This window comes from Zeugodacus cucurbitae, chromosome 4 (assembly GCF_028554725.1).
Source record: "Zeugodacus cucurbitae isolate PBARC_wt_2022May chromosome 4, idZeuCucr1.2, whole genome shotgun sequence".
NCBI classification, from domain to species: domain Eukaryota; kingdom Metazoa; phylum Arthropoda; class Insecta; order Diptera; family Tephritidae; genus Zeugodacus; species Zeugodacus cucurbitae.
Genome location: NC_071669.1, coordinates 36370747 through 36391957, shown reverse-complemented (window position 1 = coordinate 36391957; position 21211 = coordinate 36370747). Strand labels below are relative to the sequence as shown.

The 21211-nt window shown below is 35.1% G+C and overlaps 2 protein-coding genes across 12 annotated transcripts in view; both read left to right on the top strand.

Annotated features, from left to right (window-relative positions):
• LOC105211544 (four and a half LIM domains protein 2) overlaps positions 1 to 21211 on the top strand; it is a 215092-nt gene that overhangs the window by 179827 nt on the left and 14054 nt on the right. For 7 of the 11 annotated variants that reach the window (XM_054230332.1, XM_011183035.3, XM_054230330.1 and 4 more), the window contains 2 exons: positions 542 to 742; positions 2077 to 2251. In XM_054230332.1, coding sequence (XP_054086307.1) covers positions 542 to 742; positions 2077 to 2251 — 376 coding nt within the window. Of the gene's footprint in view, positions 1 to 541; positions 743 to 2076; positions 2252 to 13867; positions 14068 to 21211 lie in introns of those variants that run through there. The other 4 variants (XM_011183037.3, XM_054230333.1, XM_054230334.1 and 1 more) reach the window with 4 other exon arrangements.
• On the top strand, positions 2258 to 14067 carry LOC128921832 (tigger transposable element-derived protein 4-like). Its single transcript, XM_054230335.1, has one exon. It carries the CDS (start codon positions 9897 to 9899, stop codon positions 11430 to 11432), a length of 1536 nt encoding a protein of 511 aa, XP_054086310.1. The 5' UTR covers positions 2258 to 9896; the 3' UTR covers positions 11433 to 14067.

The window sequence follows — 21211 nt, the reverse complement described above, 5'->3', positions numbered from 1 at the left end:
TTTACTCCTTTATCCTTAATTAACGAAAAAGGTACAACAATCAAGCTATTATAAGTGTAATTTACAACAACAAAACCACATTTCACAAACTACTAAAGGAATATATTAAAAAAAAAACATGAAAAAGTGTTTCTATTGAGTATACATTACAAAATACAAAAACAACAAACACTACTTTTTACTTATGTACAATACAGTTGAATGTTCTCGAACTGTACACCAAGAGTTGTATTTGAAAAAAGTTACACTGCACAAAACTAGCTAACTTACAAACAAATTCGGTCACCCGACTAAACACAAAAGGTTAACAAATTACTCAAATATACGCCAAAATAAACACTCACACACCCACATAACACATGTACATCCGTATTTTTGAGTTTGAGTTTCTAGTTCAGAAAACATGTCATAGACGCCGCAAGTTATTTACAAACATACAAACATGAATACACACATTTCACACTACAGTACATTTATTTGCCGCACAGCCAATGGTGGATCGCCCATTTTAATATTCTCGAAAATGTGCTTACCTTTTCAGTTGATTTTCAGTGGAGAATACACGAAAGCCATGGACAAGGATTGGCACTCCGGCCACTTTTGCTGTTGGCAGTGCGATGAGAGTCTAACTGGACAGCGCTACGTCATACGCGACGACCATCCGTACTGCATCAAATGCTACGAGAATGTGTTCGCCAACACGTGCGAAGAGTGCAACAAGATCATCGGAATTGATTCCAAGGTGAGTTGTCAGCTTTTTTCAATCACAATTAAAGACTTTAGAAATATTTTGAATAATGGATTGAAACACATTTCACAACTGAGTTGAAATTAAAGACCAATTCAACTTTGTTTAAAGCCTTTGTTCAAAATATTCCTCGCAATCACGAAACAATTTCAGTAGTTGCAATTTTAAAAATCGTCAAGAAACGAGGAGAAAATAATATAGAGGAAGGTTGAAATTATCTTGTTTTCCAATAACACAAATGTAGTGGACCACGACAGACTTGTATGGGGTTTACTTAGCTTCCATAACTTCGGATCCTAATGTAGTAACCTACATACCACCTACCTTGTAGTACCTAAGCGGTTACATCTAGTTAGGAGCCCTAAAAATTAGGTTTTTCAAAAATTGTTCCTGATAGAATAATAAATTTAGTTCTAAGAAATTGTATACATATTATGGTAACTTTGAACTAACTAACATATTATGGTAACTTTGAATAGTATTGAATAATTTTTTATTTCTACTTAAAATAACAGTTTTTGAAGCTGCTGCAGCAGATCTCCAAAAAAGGGGGAAAAGTCAAACTGATTTCGTTGAAGTAATGTATAATATTGTAGTTAATCGAAGGAATACGCAAAACAATTATTTTTTACAAAATTGCGGCTTCTAAAAAATCGAGTAATTTTGGCCTTAAATTATGTATAAAAAAAAAATATTTATCGGTAATAAAAAAGCTTTGATTAAGTACCAGAAACTATAGTTTAGAAGCCTTTGTAAAACTTTGAGACTAATATGTTCAGCCACATCCGAGAAATCTTGGTCACCGACTTTCAAAACACAGGTTTGAGAAAAATAAGACTCCACACCGGCCTATTACTTTCAAATACTCTGACGCGTCGTTACAATTATGCGTGTAACTTCAAAAATAACCGTCGAAGTGACTTGAAATTTTCAGTGTTTACTTGAATACATGTACATTATGTATTATAAAAAAAAAATTATTTGAAAATTCTAACCAGATGTAATCCCATAAGCACTTCGGAATTGTGAATATCTAAAATTTTATTCCACAGTGAGTTGCGACTTTTTTCGTTTAGCAGATTTGACAGAATTTAAAGCAAACGATAAATCACTGAAGCTACAAAGAAAGAAAAATCGCATTATATCAGTGCCTTAACCATACATATAATAATAGTAATTGAATAATTATTATTTTTTATAAAAGTATAAGAGAAAGCAACGTTGAAATAGTCAAACCACAAATTTCTAAACTTGAAAAATAATTAAAAATAATATTTAATTTAATTAAATTTTGAATGAAATAAAGAAATCTATTTTCTATCTTTCAGGATCTTTCCTACAAAGACAAGCATTGGCATGAGGCCTGTTTCCTTTGTTTCAAGTGCCATTTGTCGCTGGTGGATAAACAGTTTGGTGCGAAGGCCGACAAAATCTACTGCGGCACTTGTTACGACGCGCAGTTCGCTTCGCGCTGCGATGGCTGCGGCGAGGTATTCCGAGCAGGTGAGATATGTCACTAACCAATTGAGCTGACTAACAAATAGCAACAATTCCACTGGAATTCACAGAATGTTCAGAATTCGTTGCATACTTTTCGGTAGCGCCAACCAAAGCGTATCAGCTACTGTTTGGAAAGCGCTGTAATTTATTACTATGCAATATAAAAAATGAACAACGCAACGTAGTGTAGCCTAAAAATAGTTTATTTACATATTTACACTATTTAGCCACTTTCTTAAGAGTGCAGATGAAACGATCTACGCTCACTTGTCACTGGCATATTGAATTTTATTTGGCCCCTCCGGCAATTAATTATCGACATGCAATCGGACACATCGAAAACGACACGACATAAATGCCCGAGTTGCACAGTTGCATGCATCGCTGTCTCAATTCTGCTCCACAAACATAAATTGCGGAGAGTCTATTTTGTCGCCCAGTCGACGTTTATACATGCCAATGGCCTAACTGGTCCACCAACTCGCAATTGGTAACTGTTCGGCTCACATATGTGAATATGAATTTAGTGCTTAGTGGCCGCCTTTGCGTAGCACCACCATATACGCTCACATTTTTGTACTAACTTAGTGCCTGCCATAATCGGCAATTGTGCATTTTTGGTGGCCCAAGAACCATTGCGCATTCGCACCACTTTGAATTTGGTCAGCGTGACATTAGCCGTAATAAGAGCCACAATAAGAGTATATGCATGTTTGTGTGTGTGTGCAAATAATATTCCATAACAGCTGGCTAAATGAAGCGCACGCACCGATTTCATCCATTTCGCCATCTAGCATGTGAGTGGAGTTTATCAATTGGTCGCAACTATTTTCTTAGTTTTGAAATAGCTTCAACACTTTCCTTTTTTGCACTTTTTTTACAAATATATTTGTTACATTGATTTCAATATCTGCGGCATATACGGTATATACATACGTATATCAACTTTTTGTTAATCCCATTGGGTTTTGAGTTGCACACCATGAAGTCAATCTCTAAGCGCCATGTGGCAAGCTCTTACAAACATTTCTATCTAAATGCTACATAAATATGTCACTTGAGCCATTTGTATTGAGTGCACTATTAATGCAATGCAGATAATGTCTGGGTACAACTGATGGTGGAAGACTTACAAGTTTATAAATAGTACAAGATGTTGGAGTGAGTAGTTGGAGAAATTCGTACTCACACAAACCAATCGTTGAGGTTCCAGGCCTTCATATTGGAAAAATTATTCGCATCATTAATTATATGGGTCAATCTTGGATTGCATTAAAAGACGTTATTAACAAATTGTTAGCTTACCTTGGAATATATGTTCTATGTTTATTTAAAGCAAAAATAAATAGTCCACCTCATTGTGACTTGAATTGAATTCTCTGGGCCTCCCTCACAAATACGGCTTTTGATTCCTTGTTTATTGTCAATTAACTTGGGAGTATATAATATAAAACCTTTAGATCGTGAAAATTATATTATATTATTATGAAATTATGAAATATAGATAAACGCATTGATCTTTGTTTTGAGGAAAACAACCTACGCACATTGCAAATCCGACCAGGCAAATATCCAACAAGTATTTTGCCATTCAAACCAGACGTTCACTTGCGAAGGCATAGTTATGTGCATATGGCTGTGTTGGATATTTGCATAGTTGGCGGGTTTTGAAGCAGTTCAAATTTCCGTCTGGGCTGGGTTTCATATAAAACTACTTTCTGCTTCCTCATACCCACATTAGCAAATAGCACACGAAGAGTCGCAAATGGCCACCAGAGATTATGACGTCTTCAAAAGTATAATATTTCGCAAATGTATGCAAAATAATATGAAATAAAAGCATTAAACAATTAAAGGTGTACACTTTGTAGTCACTGTTGTTGGCTATGAATTTTTAATAAAAGTAAATGTATGTGTATTTCGTGGATCAATTTTTTTGTTTTGTGTTTTATGGCAATATTTATTAAAAATATTTCGAAAACCCAGTGAACCCACACAAATCGACTAAATATGTCAGAGAGTCTGTGTTGCCATGTGATTTTGTAGCATTGTGATTCATATGCATATAACAGGAACAGCGGAACATGTGTAGCGTCTACATATATGGCACTTGACGAAAACGCGCAGAACAAGCCATTAAAAAATATAAATCGCGGATTAAAATTATAATAAAAGCCATCAATTCTGCTGCATTCGATGTCACTACTCTAACAAATTTTCAATAATAATTTTTATTTTTTTTTTGTTTTGTAATAATCTTAATTGCCTTTCTTGAGTAATTTAATTTGAGAAGATATATGTATTGCTTTTTACACCAGTGCACGATATACATTTTCAGTCTTTTTTATATTTATTTTCTTACTTGTCGCATTGTAGTATTTTGCTCAAGTCCTAATTGAAATCAGAACCCTTAAACGTAATCATGCGAGCAACCCACCCAGTGAAGCATTACACGCTCGCTTTGGTCGGTGCCACTCAGCTCGAGCGTAATTTGCATATGTTTTGCCCATAATTAATAGATATTTTAATATATGTGCATACATAGTATGTGCCTCAAATTCCTAAATTGAATTGTTTACATGCTAACAATTTGTTTGCCGTTTAGAAGCATAGAGGTAGACATTGAACGCCGTGCCAGACAACGTACACGTACAATGTATTGGGGCATGTGTGTACACTCGCTCCAACCTCTGTAAACCCACTTAATATAAATATTGTTGTGTACTAAGTGTAGGTTTATTTGTACTAAATCAAATCAGGCAGTGGCAGAAAACTGAAACGCTTGCAGTGCCTGAATTCTCAAATTAAATTGTCAACTGTCAGCTCTCAAGCGTCGCTGGGAAACAAAAATTGCTCAGTTAGCCTTAAAATGCCTCAACAAGAGACTTGCTGATTAAATACCGATTGTTCAGTTTTTATACTCTCGCAACAAAAGTTGCTAAAGAGAGTATTATAGTTTTGTCCACATAACGGTTGTTTGTAAGTCCTAAAACTAAACGAGTTAGATATAGGGTTATATATACCAAAGTGATCAGGGTGACGAGTAAAGTTCAAATCCGGATGTCTGTCCGTCCGTGCAAGCTGTAACTTGAGTAAAAATTGAGATATCTTAATGAAACTTGGAAAACGTATTCCTTGGCACCATAAGAAGGTTAAGTTCGAAAATGGGCGGAATCGGACCACTGCCACGCCCACAAAATGGCGATAACTTAAAACACATAAAGAGCTATAAATAAGCCATAAATAAAGTTATGAAAATAAAATTTGGAACATAGGATCGCATTAGAGAGGGGCACATTTGAATGTAATTTTTTTGGAAAAGTGGGTGTGACCCCGCCCCCAAATAGGTTTTTTGTATATGTCTTGCAAACCAATAAAGCTATATAAAACAAACTTTCTGCAGTCGTTTCTTTTAGCCGTTTCCTTATACTGTCCAAAAATGAAAGAAATCGGATAATAACCACGCCCACCTACCATACAAAGGTTAGGTTGAAAATGATTAAAAGTGCGTTAACTCACTAACGAGAAACGTCAGAAACACCAAATTTTACATAAGAAATGGCAGAAGGAAGCTGCACTGAGCTTTTTTTACAAAATGGAAAATGGGCGTGACGTCGCTCACTTGTGGGTCAAAAACCATATCTCAGGAACTACTCGACAGATTCGAATGAAATGCGGTATATAATATTTTCTTGGCACCCTGATGACACGTGTGGAAAATGGATGAACTCGGTTCACAACTACGCCTACTTCCTATATAACTCAATTTTGAATCCTTTTGATTCTTTCACTTTATAATGTATACATAAGGAACAGATAAAGATAGCGAAATAAAACTTTACACAAATACTGTATTTGAGCTGTGACATCACTTGAGGAAAAATTGTCAAAATCGGACCATGACTTTTCAAGGCCCCTGATATCAAACATGAAGAACTCAGTGCCTAAGGGTAATTTTTCACCGAAAATATAAGTAAATCTCTAAATAATTTGCGAGAGTATAAAATGTTCGGTTGCACCCGAACTTAGCCTTTCCTTACTTGTTCTTAAATAATTATGTTTTACTTAATCAGTTTCGGGTGGCTTTTTTTATCTCAGGAGGATGTGAAGAAATATATATATGTTTACATGTTTTTACAATTCTGGGGCTAAATTTTGGAGTAACCATGTAGCTTTTTCTTAATCATTGCACCGGTTACTGGAATTAAACTATTTGGATATGAACAATTATCGCCATTGTTAGACACTTAGCTAAGATACTTCTCCAATTTGTAGTATATTCTTTAGTATTATATGACTCTAAACTTTTGATGAGCGTTAGAAGAAGCTTTTCATGGCGAAAATACACTTGTATGTTTGTTCCTCGAACAAGTTTCGCTTTCAGATTGCCAGGTCCCAGATGATTGCAATTTTTAAGCAATCCGTACCGGATAACCTAGCTGCAAGTTTGGACAGCTTCGGGCAGTTGGAAACATTTCGTTTTATTACATAGCTAACTTCTCAAATGCGGCACGTAACAGCCAGGTTAAAGAAATTATATAAATTCTGAATAAATATTGACGATGGCGATGACGATGACGATGGCTCCTCGTCGATGTAAAACATTTATTTACAATGTGTAGCCGCAGCCAAATTCACACATTTTTGTATTTATTTATGCGCATTAAACACGTCGGTGTGCGCACACCAAACAACATAATTTAGCAAAATAATAATATTTGCGTTGGCAAGACGTTTACATTTCATCGTCCTTCTAAATTTGCCCATCCCCCAAACACCCCGCACAAATACATATCTACAGCAGCTTTGCAATTATTCGCCGTAGGTGTGCTTCGAATAGTCTTATTTGAACTGAAATGAGAATTATTGCGAATTTCAGCATATTTAACATAATTCTTCTGCTTGCTTTTTTCGAATTATTATATGTGCAAACTCGTAAACACCTTCCACATTAAAACTAATAGGCGAGCTTGCTAACTTTGTAAACAATCATGTGTATGTAGGTGTGTGTGTGCATATGCATTGATTTACATTTCTTGGCAGCGGCGAAATAATAAAAAATTATTATAACTATAATTTCACACATTATATTTGGGTTGGGGGAAAACAAAATCTAAATTTAAGAATTACCAAAAACCTGATAAATAGAAATTGAGAATATACATACAGATGTTGATCCCATATGTGTGTGCATGCAAGTCTACAATTGCAGTCATAATAATAACAAATAGTCCCAAAAACGAAACATGATATTGTACTCAGTATAACCTACATTTTATATGCTAATAGACATTTAAACATAATGCCTTGGGATACTTCTATGCTCTGCTCGAGTACCTCGTTTGAAGTGCTTCATTTTATGTTAGTACGTGAGCATTTATTTGTTCTTGACATCCGTATTTTAATTATTTCTTAATTTAATTAAATTAATTTTAATTTAATTTTTTCCAATAAACATTAAAAAACTTATTACAATTAAATTTTTTATTTCTTACTAGCAGACCTGGCCACACGTTTTTGTGGCTAAGGAATACATTAAATTAGTAAATCTTTCAATGCAGAGAAAAATTCTTACGCATAAAGACGAAAACATTATAGCCGATAAATTTGAAAATGATTGATAGACATTATTGTAGATCTGTGTTAAGCGTAAATCATCATAATTTGTAAAACTTTGATTTTTTTAAAGTAACAAATGACCAAATTTCGTAGTTGGCTTTATCTTGGCTTTGGTGACGATATTGATTACCTTCTTCACAGCCAGTCTTGTTCTTTTGCAAAGTTTGATGTTGATTTATGTTACGCAACATGATGACAACTCATACTACTTTTAATTGCAAGTGAGTGGGGATAGTCCAGCAATTTAAAATAGTTTGTGGGATAATTGAATACGTCATCCTGGTTTGTAGCTGTGTCAACTCTCCTTTAACGAAATTCTAAATTGTCGCATTAAGATCAAAGAGATCCTTGTTTTTTTACCACCAATATAGGTCATTCAATCAGCCATTAATGTTTATTATATTATGGTTTCATGTCAGGAAAAACACGATGAATAAGCTCCTCTTTGGAGGCCATGAAGTGACAGAAACCCATTAAAAATGTTATTAATCCATCGAGGTGTCAACTGCGTCGCTACCATTTTCAACTATTTTTACAATCTCAGTATGATATTGTTGGAAAAACACTCGTATGTTATTTGTTAATTGGCGATTCTTTATGTGTCGCCACAAATTAAATGATTTTAGGAATGTGATTAGTTCGTCAGCAACAGTTGATCCAGGATACACTTACTTTGTAATCCTTCCCTGGCCTTCCATAAATATTTCAAAACTAAAATTAGCCAGATCGGTTTGGCCCTTCTCGACTTTTTTCGAGACTAACGACACAAATTGTTTGTATGGGTGATTAGAAAATTGTGGATTTAAGACTTTTTCAGGCAATTTTTCTAATTTCTCTCCGTAAGAACCATCCCGGTACCTCTAAAAACATTCTAAACAAAGAATTTGCGAAATCGGTTCAGCGGTTCTCGAGTTATGCGCTTAGCAACACATTTTGCGATTCATTTTTATATTATAGATTAAATAATATTACTTATGTAGTACTTTATCAACTTTTATTAACAACACTTTTATTTTCATTAAAAGTTCCATTCTTGCCAAAGCATTTTATAATGAAAGCCACTCCTATTATTTTGATCACAGCTGCATCTATTGATGCATAGAAATTAATAATCAATTATTGCATAATAATGCGATTCCAACATTATTATGTTTACCGATTTCCTCTAGAGCCCTATAATTGAGGATATATCAAAGTATAATTATATATTATTAATAATTATTAATTATTATAAATTGTTTGCGAATCGTTCAACTAATATCAATGGAATAGCCAATTCGCACAGCCAAATTAATTGACTTATTTTAAAAATTAAGATTATAATGGATAAACCAGTTTTTCCCTTCGCACTGCTGGCTACTCGATTAACGATCAACAATTAAAATTTTTTGTTTTTGCTGTTCATAAGAATTTGCGAACGTTCACCAGCTGATTGCTATTTTGTCAATAGACACCAATATTTCCGGCAGCGACATCTTCCGTAGAGTTGCAGTACTGCTATTTTATCAATAAACACAGCTAAATTTACAGCGTGGACAACAACCCGCAGAGTTGCATTGCACTTTCAACTCAATTTGTATTCAAGAGAGACGCAGCATCCCTAGATATGGTCCAATGAGTTTACTATATTCTCCACCGTCTAGCAAATACTCGCTAGAAAGAATATTTTGAAACGTCAAGACTAAGGTCTGTTTCGAAGCAATTACAGTAGAATCCGTTTATTATGACTCCGCCTATATTGACCAACTGGTTACTATGACGTAATTACCCTACGAAGTTTGGTTTTCATATAAAATTCTGTATAAAAAAGTCGGATATAATGACTTCGCTTACAGTGACATGTCGCTTATTATGACCTATTTTTAATAAATTATGTCCGGTTAGAATGACTGACATGATTATTTACACCTCCCGCAATGTTCGTTGATTCCCGAAGCCGTTCGGCACGTGGCTCGTTTTTGTTTTGAGTCTCAGTGAGTAATTGACACTTGAACGTCACGCATTCTTGTTTGTTTGTTACTGTGAAAAAATGTCATCACAACGACGTAAAGCATTTACAATTGAGGAGAAGGGTGCAATAATATGCAAAAATGGAGAATCTAACGCATGTCTCGCAAAGGAATTTGGCGTGGGTCATTCGACAATCTCAATGATTTTTAAAAACAAGAACCGCATTAAGCAATCGTTCAATTCAAATGTTTTGAAACCGAAGAGGCTTCGAAAATCACGACAAGAAAATGTTGATGAAGCATTAATTCAGTGGTTTAAAAACATGAGAAACCAAGGAATACCTGCCAGCGGCCCTATGCTACAGGAAAAGGCAAATGGTTTTGCCGCGCGTTTTGGTATTCTCGACTTCAATTGTTCTGCAAGTTGGATTAGTCGTTTTAAAGTTCGACATAACATTGTGGCGGGAAAAATTGTCGCTGAATCTTCGTCTGTTGATCAAAATTCAACAACAAACTGGTTGATATCTGTGTGGCCGAATTTACGAAGACAATTTTCTGATGATGAGATATTTAATGCTGATGAAACCGGAATTTTTTACAAATTAATGCCGGATAAAACTTTAAAATTTAAAGGTGAAAATTGTAGTGGAGGTAAGTTGTCGAAAGATAGAATAACTGTTATGGTAGCAGCTAATATGAGTGGCACAGAGAAAAAGAAATTACTCATTATTGGAAAGTCACAAAAACCAAGATGTTTTAGAAGTGTCAAATCATTACCTGTCGATTATGCTAACAATCGTAAAGCTTGGATGACGTCAGAACTTTTTGAAAAATGGCTTCGTGATTGGAATCGTGATTTGGTGAAGAAGAAGAAAAAAATTCTATTGCTGGTTGATAATTGCCCGGCGCATCCAAATGTTACTGATTTAAAGTCTATAACACTTGCTTTCCTTCCGCCGAATACAACATCAGTACTGCAGCCAATGGATCAGGGAATAATACGATCACTCAAAACGAATTTTAGGAAGAACCTAGTGCTCAAAATGATTAGCTGTCTTGATGCTAATGAAAACAACTCTTCTACAAAAATAACGGTGCTAGATACAATTCTGATGGTTAATGATGCCTGGAATAAAATGTCACAAAGTACCATTCGTAACTGTTTCAAACATGCAGGATTCATTGAAAGCCACGACGGTTTACCTATTCAAATATCAGAACATGAATTCGATGAAGAAGATGACATTCCTTTATCTTTGTGGTCACGAAACCTAAATTCAGATTCTTTAGCAGCACCGGAAATGTGGGAAGATTATGTTGACGTCGATAGCGCTCTCCTCACATCCGAAGAACCCAACGATGAAAATATCGTACAGAACATTAGTGCTAAGAAACAACTCGAAAGTGATGGGGAAGAGGAAGTCGAGGAAGAACCATTACCTACCGCTGAAGAGGCATTAAAAGCTGCAGAATTATTATCACGATTTGTTCACAGCAATATTGAAAATGATAATTTGACCATAGCTATGTCTTCTATACATAATAGTATTAGAGACTGTTTTTACAATAAAATGAAAAAACAAAAGCAGACAAAAATTACAGATTACTTACAGTAAAATATACACTTGTATGTGTTATAATGTGCTGATTACGTACAATTTTGATTTCGATTTTATATGTATGTATACATATTTAATTACTATGTTTCTGTATTAAAGTACTTAAGTACATACATATTTACATAAAAAAGTTTTTCATTTCACAAAACGCTTTGTATGACGTCCGCTTATTATGACGTGTTTGTCAATTCCTTTCGATGTCATAATAACCGGATTCTACTGTATGTCTATAACATAAAAAGTGTTAATGAAAAGTTGAAAGTTCGATAGCAACTACATATATTTTATTCTTCAATAGAATTTTGATAAAAAAGTTTTTTCGAAAGCTGAAAGAGCCCACGCTTATTAAAAATGTCGCTCAATATTTGTTTTGGGAATTTGTCAATAACTGTAAGCATAAATCAAATAAAATGTTGTTGAAACTTTTTGGTACAACAGTAAATTATTCATCTCAGCTACACACACTTTCATATGAATACTGGCACACAAAGACTGCTGGTCAACAACACCAACGCAAAGCCAACGAACGCCAAAGTACGAACAACCTTTACCAGCAGCTACACACACACACACACTCTATCATGAAGGTGTCATATGTGTGCGTGTGTGAGTGTTTGTCGGATTGTAGTTTATGTAACTGTTGGTGAGCACTTGTACACACACAGCCTTTCATCTCGCTTGCCAGCAGCTTTTAAACAAATATTCGGTGTTGGGCGTTCTCAAAATGTTGTTGCTTGTTGTGTCTTAAATGCCTGGAAGGTTATAAATTCATTATCGCATACGAGATGCAGTTGTTGATATTGACGAAATACAATGACAACAACAACAACTATACTCATATAGTAGTACTGCAATTTCAAGTTCACTTCAAACGGCCCACATGCACACAGCTCGTACTTGGCAGCACACACACAGACACACACACACATAAACGATGGCACTTACACTTGTATATGAACATGTGTATAAGTACATTAATGTAGAATGAAGAATTCTTCCGCATATCAAAACATATGTTGGAATGACTCTCTTGTAAGCACTTGGTGTTGATAGAAGCTTTTAGCGCCACTTTATGGGCATTAGCTACGTATATGTATGTATGTATATATATATTTATTCCAAAGAATGCATCACTTCCACGAGTCTTTTCTGATAACATTAACTTCATTTGTAGAAATGCTGTCATAAATAGTAATAATATAATTTCTGAAGATTTTACTAGTATACACATATATTTTTAGTATGGAAATATAAAAATGATCTTATATATGGAATTTGTAAGTGAAGTTGACCTTTTTATTTTTTTTTTTCTCATACAAAATCAAGTTTTATTAGCCAAAGAAATATTCTTGTGACTACGTGCTCCATTACGCTTAAAAGTTGCATATTAACTGTAGCAACGGCCACGACTTACGTCACCGCGCTTATTATGGGATATATATAATTAGTGTATGACAATGTCCCGTAAGCAAGTAGTATATTTAGCAAAGCTCTTTAAATATGTCTCACTAGACAAGGGTAATTTCCTGTAGCTACCAGTAATTGAATGCCAATTTTTATTAGATCAGAAGGAAAGCAATCTTCTACCAGTTTTATAGTGTTTCTTATACTGCAGTGACTATGTATGTCTTGTGGTTATTTTTGAAAATCCATCAATCAATTAAGCACCCAAACATAATCATATCTAGTAAGACAAGGTATGTTCCCGTGCAGAATTTTGTCTCATATATTGAAAAGGCTTTGGTTATCCTAAAACCCTTTTAATCAATGTAAAATAGTAAAGTTAAAGTATTTTCTATTTCATACTGATCGTCTTCATAGCACCTAATTTTTATATTTTATGCACTTATGATATACTTCAACCAACGAACTTGTGTTAGATATCAATTGTGGTTTCATTCGCCATTTTAATGGTTTATATGCAGTATAAATTCAAATACTTCAAAATTTTGTTTTTTTTTTTAAGATATATAAACTTGGCTAGCATTTGAAAAGAAAGCTCACTGAAAGTCTAGGTTGTGATATTTGTGCTGCAAGTTTTCACTCAGAAGAGCGCATGCTAATCACTAGCCTCTAAATCACATCTCAGCGCTGAGCAAGCTAGAAATGTTGACAAACAAAGTGAATAGTTTAAGCCGAGAGAGTTTTTGAGACGATTGGAGCAGCGGTGCTCTCGGGCTGTTATTGGCCTACTCAACTACTGGTTGCCATAAGCAACACTGTGTAAACAGAGACAAGCAAAACCAGAAGCCACACTTGCCGCGCTGTAATGAAGAGAGTTCAGAAAAGTGTTGGGTGTTTGGGTTGCAAATACTCGAATACATTAATTTGGTTATTTATTTGTCTTGCTGCCTTGCTCCACGTTGCCGCTCTTCGCTTGGCGCTTGGTGCTTGGCTATTGGAGCGGCAGCAATTTAAGCTCAATTCAGTAACAAAACAACGTTCGACGTGTTAGGAATGCAACGACAATAAATAACAGTATTTTTTCTGACATATTTCTTTTTTACGTTTTCGTGAATGAAAGTTTCGCCCGTGCGAAAAACATTTGAATGAGTTTAAACAGATGAGCTGTTGGTGAATTTTCGAAGAAACTCAATTTTTTACTTTTTTTAACTATATGCAAGAATAATTGGTAGGGGTGTTTTAAAAATATATATCTACTAGAAAAAAACAATTAAAACATTTTTACAATCACTTTAAAATATTTGTGACTGTTCGCAATTCCTTGAAGTAGTCAGCGCGGTATATTGAAAGTATTAGTGCGTTTGAAAAAATACGAGTTTTTTTCATAAGAATAAACAATTTTTTGTTTGCTCAGCTTTTGTTTACCTGTCGGCAAGGTGCAGTGTGAAAAAGCCAGCGGAAATAAAAACTTGAAAGGAATTAATAAATTACAACTGTTGTTGTGTTTTTTTTTCACGTTGTTGGACAATCAGTGTCAGAAAAAGTATCTAATTAAATGCTAATGGTTAATTAAAGATTTTATTTTAATATTTTATTGAATTTGTGCGCTGTTCACTTGCAAAAAATTATAAGACCAGTTCGTATTGCTGATTAAAATTGTTAATTACAATTTATAATTATTGTGGGTAACTTTAATAAAATGTATACGAGTATGTTACGGCGTTCTCTTGCATTTGCAAGTTGTTACTCTTCTTTTTTTGGATAAACTTTAAATGTGAATGAGATTTCTATAAAGTTCCATTGGTGCGATAACAATTATGGATATGCTGAACAGAAATTGGCAGCTGTTATTGTAACAATTCGCAAATTTGATTAAAGAATACATAGTCATAAAAACTATCTATTGACGAATGAAAAGTTTCTTTATAAATACTCATCTTATTAATTAATTATTTTAATATAATTTCCATTACTTTGTCATTTACATCTTAAACTATAAGTGCGGAACACACAGCCAACGATAAGCGACGAGCGACATCTGTCAAATATTAAAATACATGCGTTCTTATGGGCACAGATTTTTAGACAACAGTACGACTTCGCGACAGCAGGCTTGAAGTTGTCGCTATCGCCAAATTACAAATATTTCTAATTTTGCCGACTACAATGGCCGCTGTAGAGCTCCCACTAATATGTGAAATGTAAAATTATTCAAAGTTCTAACATGTATGACGTTATTTTGCCAGCAGAAGTATAAAATAGCTTAGATATAGCTTAAAATAGCTATATAATTTGTAATAACATTTGATTATTTAAAACAGATAAATCGACCTACTTATAAATTTTTTTTCACAAAAAATTTTACTTAAAACAAATTATATAAAATTATTGTGAAAGATTTTAGTACGGCAACGGCAAGACACTGGCTTCAAAGTCGTCTTTGTGTTCAGAGCATTATGCACAACATAATCGCAAGTAGTCAATGATCTTTACATGCGTTCGCTTTCAACTAGTTGCTTTGTTGTAATGAAGTGTTTAAAAACTTTTGTTGTGACTATTTTCAGCGTTATGTTTTCTGTTTTGCCTTAGACACAGCTATTTCCATATGTCTATCAGCATCTTTACTCTACTTTAGCCGCCATTGGACGGTTGTCTGCAATACCAGCTGTTGTTGTTGGTTTTCTATTTATGACAGCGAAGTATTTTTGTATTTTCCAGTGTGAGAAATGCACTTAACTGCAACACGCGTATTCTCAATTTACTCACACTCGCCAGTGATAAGGTTATCAGTTCAGTTTGCGGTTCGTTGGCCACCAGTGCGTATAAGTAATCAGATATGGTATTTGCATGTGTTCCACAAAATCAATGATTCTGTTTAACATTAATGTCTGTAGAGCAATTTGTCTTCTCATTAATAAGGCAATGCTCTCGCGCTGCTACGGAACTAGTGTGAAGTTCCCCGAGCATTTTGCCGAATTTAGAATGTTTTTCACGTACGACACGCAGCCGCATGCAAATCTATGCCCCGGACAGCTGCCTCCGCGACGGCAGTCTGCCGAAATACATACATAGAATATGGAAAGATATGTTGCGTGACCAAAGTACAAATACGCTTTTTAGCGTTTATTCGATATTATTTCGTTTGTTTACTCTTCATTTGTTTGAAAGACGCAACAACTTATCCAATCACGCTAACAACCTTTATTCATTAATTTATAGTTCAATGGCTTTTTGCTTTGCATATGCGTGAACCCCAAGCACTAAAAAAATTATGAACTCCTTACAGCAGCATATATATATATATATATATTTTGGCCAACTGGAAACACCAAGTGAATCCAGGTCACTTTCCACTTGGTCTCTCCAACGAAGTGGAGGTCGTCCTTTCCCGCGGCTTCCTCCATCGGGTACTGCATCGAACATTTTCAGAGCTGGAGTGTTTTCATCCGTTCGAACACCATGACCTAGCCAGTGAAGCCGCTGTCTCTTTATTCGCTGAACTATGTCAATGTCGTCGTATAAATCGTACCATCGTCTGCGGTATTCGCCGTTGCCAATGTTCAAATGATCATCAATCTTGCGAAAAACCTTTCTCTAAAAAACCCCAAGAGTAGTCTCATCGTATGTTGACATCGTCCACACTTCTGCGCTATACATCAGCTCTATTTATTCCAGCAATAGATTCAATAGATTGAAGCAATCGCACGATAGAGAGTCACCCTGTCTGAAGCCTCGTTTGGTTTCGAACGGCTGGTAGAGGTCCTTCCCGATACTAACGGAGCTTTTGGTGTTTTGCATTACACATGTCGGCCAACTTTTCAAGCTTTTTATACTCACGCATTTCTTTTTACGTCTGCAAATACATCTCGCTTCCCTCTTCAGCTCTATATATCTATCCCAGCCCGAACGTGTTGTGGTCTATCGCAACGTTGCGAGGTAGGCAGTCTGTTTTCTCCCCACTGTGGAACGACAATTCTCATCGTAACAACCGAATGTTGCCATAGACCAATTGTTTAGGCTGCTTCGGTATGCAATTAGTTTGAGATGTCGTTCCACAGCTCCCTTATATCGAGTAGAAGATTTCTTGGCTGTCTGCTGCGATTTCAGCTTTTTGACCTCGAACCTTCCTTGGGTTTGTTGGCGGGCGTTATTTGCTGATCAGAAGCGAGTGCGTATCTTCGCTGCTACCAGAAAGTGTTCCGAGTCAATATTTGGTCCTCGGAGCGTGCGCACGTCTAAAACACAGGAGACATGTCTTCCGTCTATCACAACATGATCGATTTGATTGTGCTGGAACACAGGTACTACAGACAACCATAACTCGAGCCCCTGCGAAATCGATTAGCCTCAAGCCGTTTGGCGATGTTTCGTCATGGAGGCGGGTTTTGGTAGAAACAACATTTTTATTGGAAATTAAAAATCATCATTCGTGTGTATGTTGCATGTAATTCTGCATTGCGTACAGTTTTATATCGATATTTTACATATATAAAAAAAAACTGTTCTGTGTGTTTATGAAATTTATTTTGACTTTCATTTTGACTGCTTTAATTTATATTTATATGTTCATTCGATTGGCTTTGAACAATTGCGACAAATGGTAACACATAAATATACATATATACCTGCGAATAGGCTTTCTCAACAAATGCCCATTACAATTTTTTTTTAACAATTTTTGGAAATAATAATTTGCTTCATTTTTAATTTCTTTTGTCGATGTTTACATGCTGAAACACTCCATCAAACACATTTATTTGACAATTTTCCTACCGGGATTGAGTGCTAGCTCATTTGGGTTGACCTGCAGCTCCCAGACATTCCATTTAAACGCCTCTGCAGTCGGCGCCAGCTACTACCAATCAACCACAACAGGCTAGAAAGAGATTAAAAAGAAACCAAATTCATTAATTGAAACTTTCGTAAGACACACATTTACATATTCGTGCATATCTTCGAAGGTAACCTGAAATGCAAGTGACAAAAAGCACACACACACGGCTATAAATAATTTCTGGTGCTTATGCCGGTGTGCATGGAAGTGTGCGTAGCAAGTGTGTCAAGAGACCAACGCTGGCAACTTGTAAACCGGAAATGTATGCACTTGCCGCCGAGCTCCACGCTCCCCGCATAGGCGCACAGCAAAGTAAATAATTGCACAATATATAAATTAATGGATCAAGCATTAATTGCGTCCGTGCACCAAGTGGGCGTGTCTACATGCATATTTATTTATTTATCAATATTCTTGTTTAAGCTATAAAAAATGGGTAAAAGTAGTCTAATGATATATTTGGTATACTATTTCCTTGAATGAAATGAAATTTTGTATATTTTCTGCGAGATTATCACTTTTCGTTTCAAAAAAGTTATGAAGCTCTGATTATTTTCGTCTGAAGGAAAAACAAAATAGTAAAATTTGTATTTTTGACAGATTTTAAACAACAAAAACTCACTTTTTGATCAAATTTTTGGCATATATTGGCTCGTTCATAAACTAGATAATGTTATTCCAAAAATATGTGCAAAATTTTAAATCAAACAGAATCGCTCCATAAGTTTTCGAGATATCTGGTCCACTGACTCAAAAACTTGAGTTTTGAAATAAACGCGTCTAGTTTTATATTCAAATTTACTTTTGACCTGATGGGAGGATCTTCCAAACGTTCTATCTCTTAAAATTTTACTCGGATCGATTATAAATTTTTGGACAATATTTCAAACAAATTGTTCTATTTAATAATACAATTTTTTCTCCTTTTTTTGAAATTTTGAAACCCACTTAACTCTTAAAGGATAATATACTCTCCTTTTTGAAATAAACAGGCTTGCCTTGACCACTTACCTTTATAAACTAGATTAAATCTTTCATAAATATATATTTAACCTACAAAATGTCCCTTAAATCAGTCGAAGTTTTAAAGTGTTGAGATTGCAGAGCTCAGTTAACACCCATTAGAAACTGCTCACATTTGTTTCGGAGTTTTTAAGCATTCACATTTACCTATGGCAATGACATGGTACATGCTTTTCAAGCATTTACAAGTGCTTAGTGCAAACGTAACGCCCGCATGTCAAGCTAAACAACCGTTAACATCCGTCCACATGTAAACATAAAGCCCGTGTTGACTGGCGTTCACTATGAACCGCACTTTTCAATTACATTTCAACGCCAAACGTTTACCCATTCATTTACTATGTTGCCTGTTGTTGTTGTTTTATATTTAATAATAATTAATATGTTGTTGTTACATTTAAAAGTGAAACTAAACATTCTCAACTCTTTCGAATGCATTGATGGCATTGGTGGTTGGTAAACGTAGTTGCCGCCTAAAATACCTTTATGTGTCGCCATAATTTCTTTTTGTTTTCTCTTAGATGACCAAAATGGATGGCTGAAAATAATTGTGAAATCATTTCATTCAACGCAAATGAGCGTGCTAAAATATTTATTATTTATTAGCGAGTGTTTTTCAACTTGCCGTGTGCCATTGCCTCTTTCAATGCCATTTTCCGCACACAATCACTTGTTTGTATGTGTGTGAATGTACGTATGCAGCAGTGCCAAGTGCGGCTCGCTTGCGCCTACTCGCCAATTAAGCTTATGGCGCGCGTTAGTACGAGTAGGAAGCGAGTTGCATACAAAGCGGCGATAATAGTGGGCGGCTGCACGACTGCAATGTGGTCACATTCTGGTTAATATATGTATATGGATGTAGGTATGTTTGTGTAGGGTGTCAAGTGCTCGAGAATGTTTGCAACTCGTTCTTTATGCGTTTTACCAAGCTGGCGAAAAAACTGAAGCGTATTTTATGAATGAATTGGAAATTTAAATTGTAAATCAACAATATCAACTAATTGCTTGTTTCACAGATTGCTGATATGCAAAATCCAGCTTTTAAATACATTTTATGAGCATTCACTAATTTATGGCTTTAAATATGCAATTAAATTAATTAAAATATGACAATAATTTTTTTTTTTTGCTTCGATAAACTTTACAATTTATGGACTTGTCAAGGATACTACTTAACAAGATTTTTTTATTGTCAATTAATTTTTTTTTTTTTTATCGAAATCAATCTTCAAGACTGCGAGTAGTAGTTGTCTTCTGAGCTGTAGTAAGGAACGAATTATTGTAAAAGCTTTGTGGACATTAAATAAAACGACTGGCCTCCGAATGAAAGTAACCATTGGAGAAGAGAAAAATTAAATGATTAATTAACTAATATTTCTCAGAAATTTTATTTTCCGAAAGTCATCCCTTTAAAGAAATGGAAATTCATTCCTATTTGTTGTTGCACTGATCTTTTTAATCTTAAGTCCTTAAACTTAGGGTATTCTTATGGCGCTTAAAAATAAGAATTCATGAAAAATAAACCACTTGAAACTGAAAACACATTTGCTCAAATCTACGAAAACAACAACAATGAAATTAAAACATTGTCATTTTAGGTAAATTAAAAAGTATCAGTCAACAACTTCTAGATGTGCACTTGAGCACAAGTGTTGCCATTTGTTTAGAGTGCCGCACTGTTATTTTTGTTTTAATATTCATCGTGGCGTGCTTGTGCTCATTCGGTATGCCAGAGTGCGTTTCAAGTGCTGGAATCACTTTCAGTCGGTTCGTGGTCACATCACACTTGCACTTTCATTTCGTTAGGCGTCAAACGACCACACCCCTCAGACGCCATACGCGCGCTTCAGCAACTGCTCAATATAATCCGTTCTTATATATGAGTGTACTGTAGGTAAACTTAATATATGATATTGCCGAATAACAATTATTTTAAATTTTCATGATTGGCTATTTCAAGCAGTCTCTCCAACCTCTATAAAAGTGTGAATTATTTGGATATATTCCCTTCTCTTTTACTGCTTTCTTCGCCCAGCCTCTTCGTCACTAATTACTCAATTTATTAGCCAATTAATTGGCAATCAAGCGGCGGTCAATCGCAGCTAATTGGCAAAAATAAAGTCACTTAAGAGTGGCGAAAAAAGTGCCCACTTTTATATTTTTATCTATTTTGTCATATTTTTTCATGAAGTCATTGTGTCGAGTGTATTCGAGGTAAAGTTAATGTTAACTTGAGACGGCAACCGCCCACGTCGTTTATGGCCAATTGTGAACAGAAATTAATTAAAATATTGACGATTGTTTGTAAATATGATTTGTAAGACTTGAACTTCATTCGCACCGAATTGTGCGTTTTTTTATTGACGAAACTCAAACGATCGTGTGATCATGATATTGAAATCGAAGGTGAAATTTGTAGTGCGAAACCTCTACAATTGAACGAGTGTTTTCGGTAATGTTCGTAGGTAGACATTTGAGCACGGGAAGTCGATTTTACGTGTTTTGAGTTATCGAA

Coding starts and splice junctions, on each gene's coding strand:
- LOC128921832 (XM_054230335.1), top strand. CDS start 9,897: ATGTCATCACAACGACGTAAAGCATTTACAATTGAGGAGAAGGGTGCA.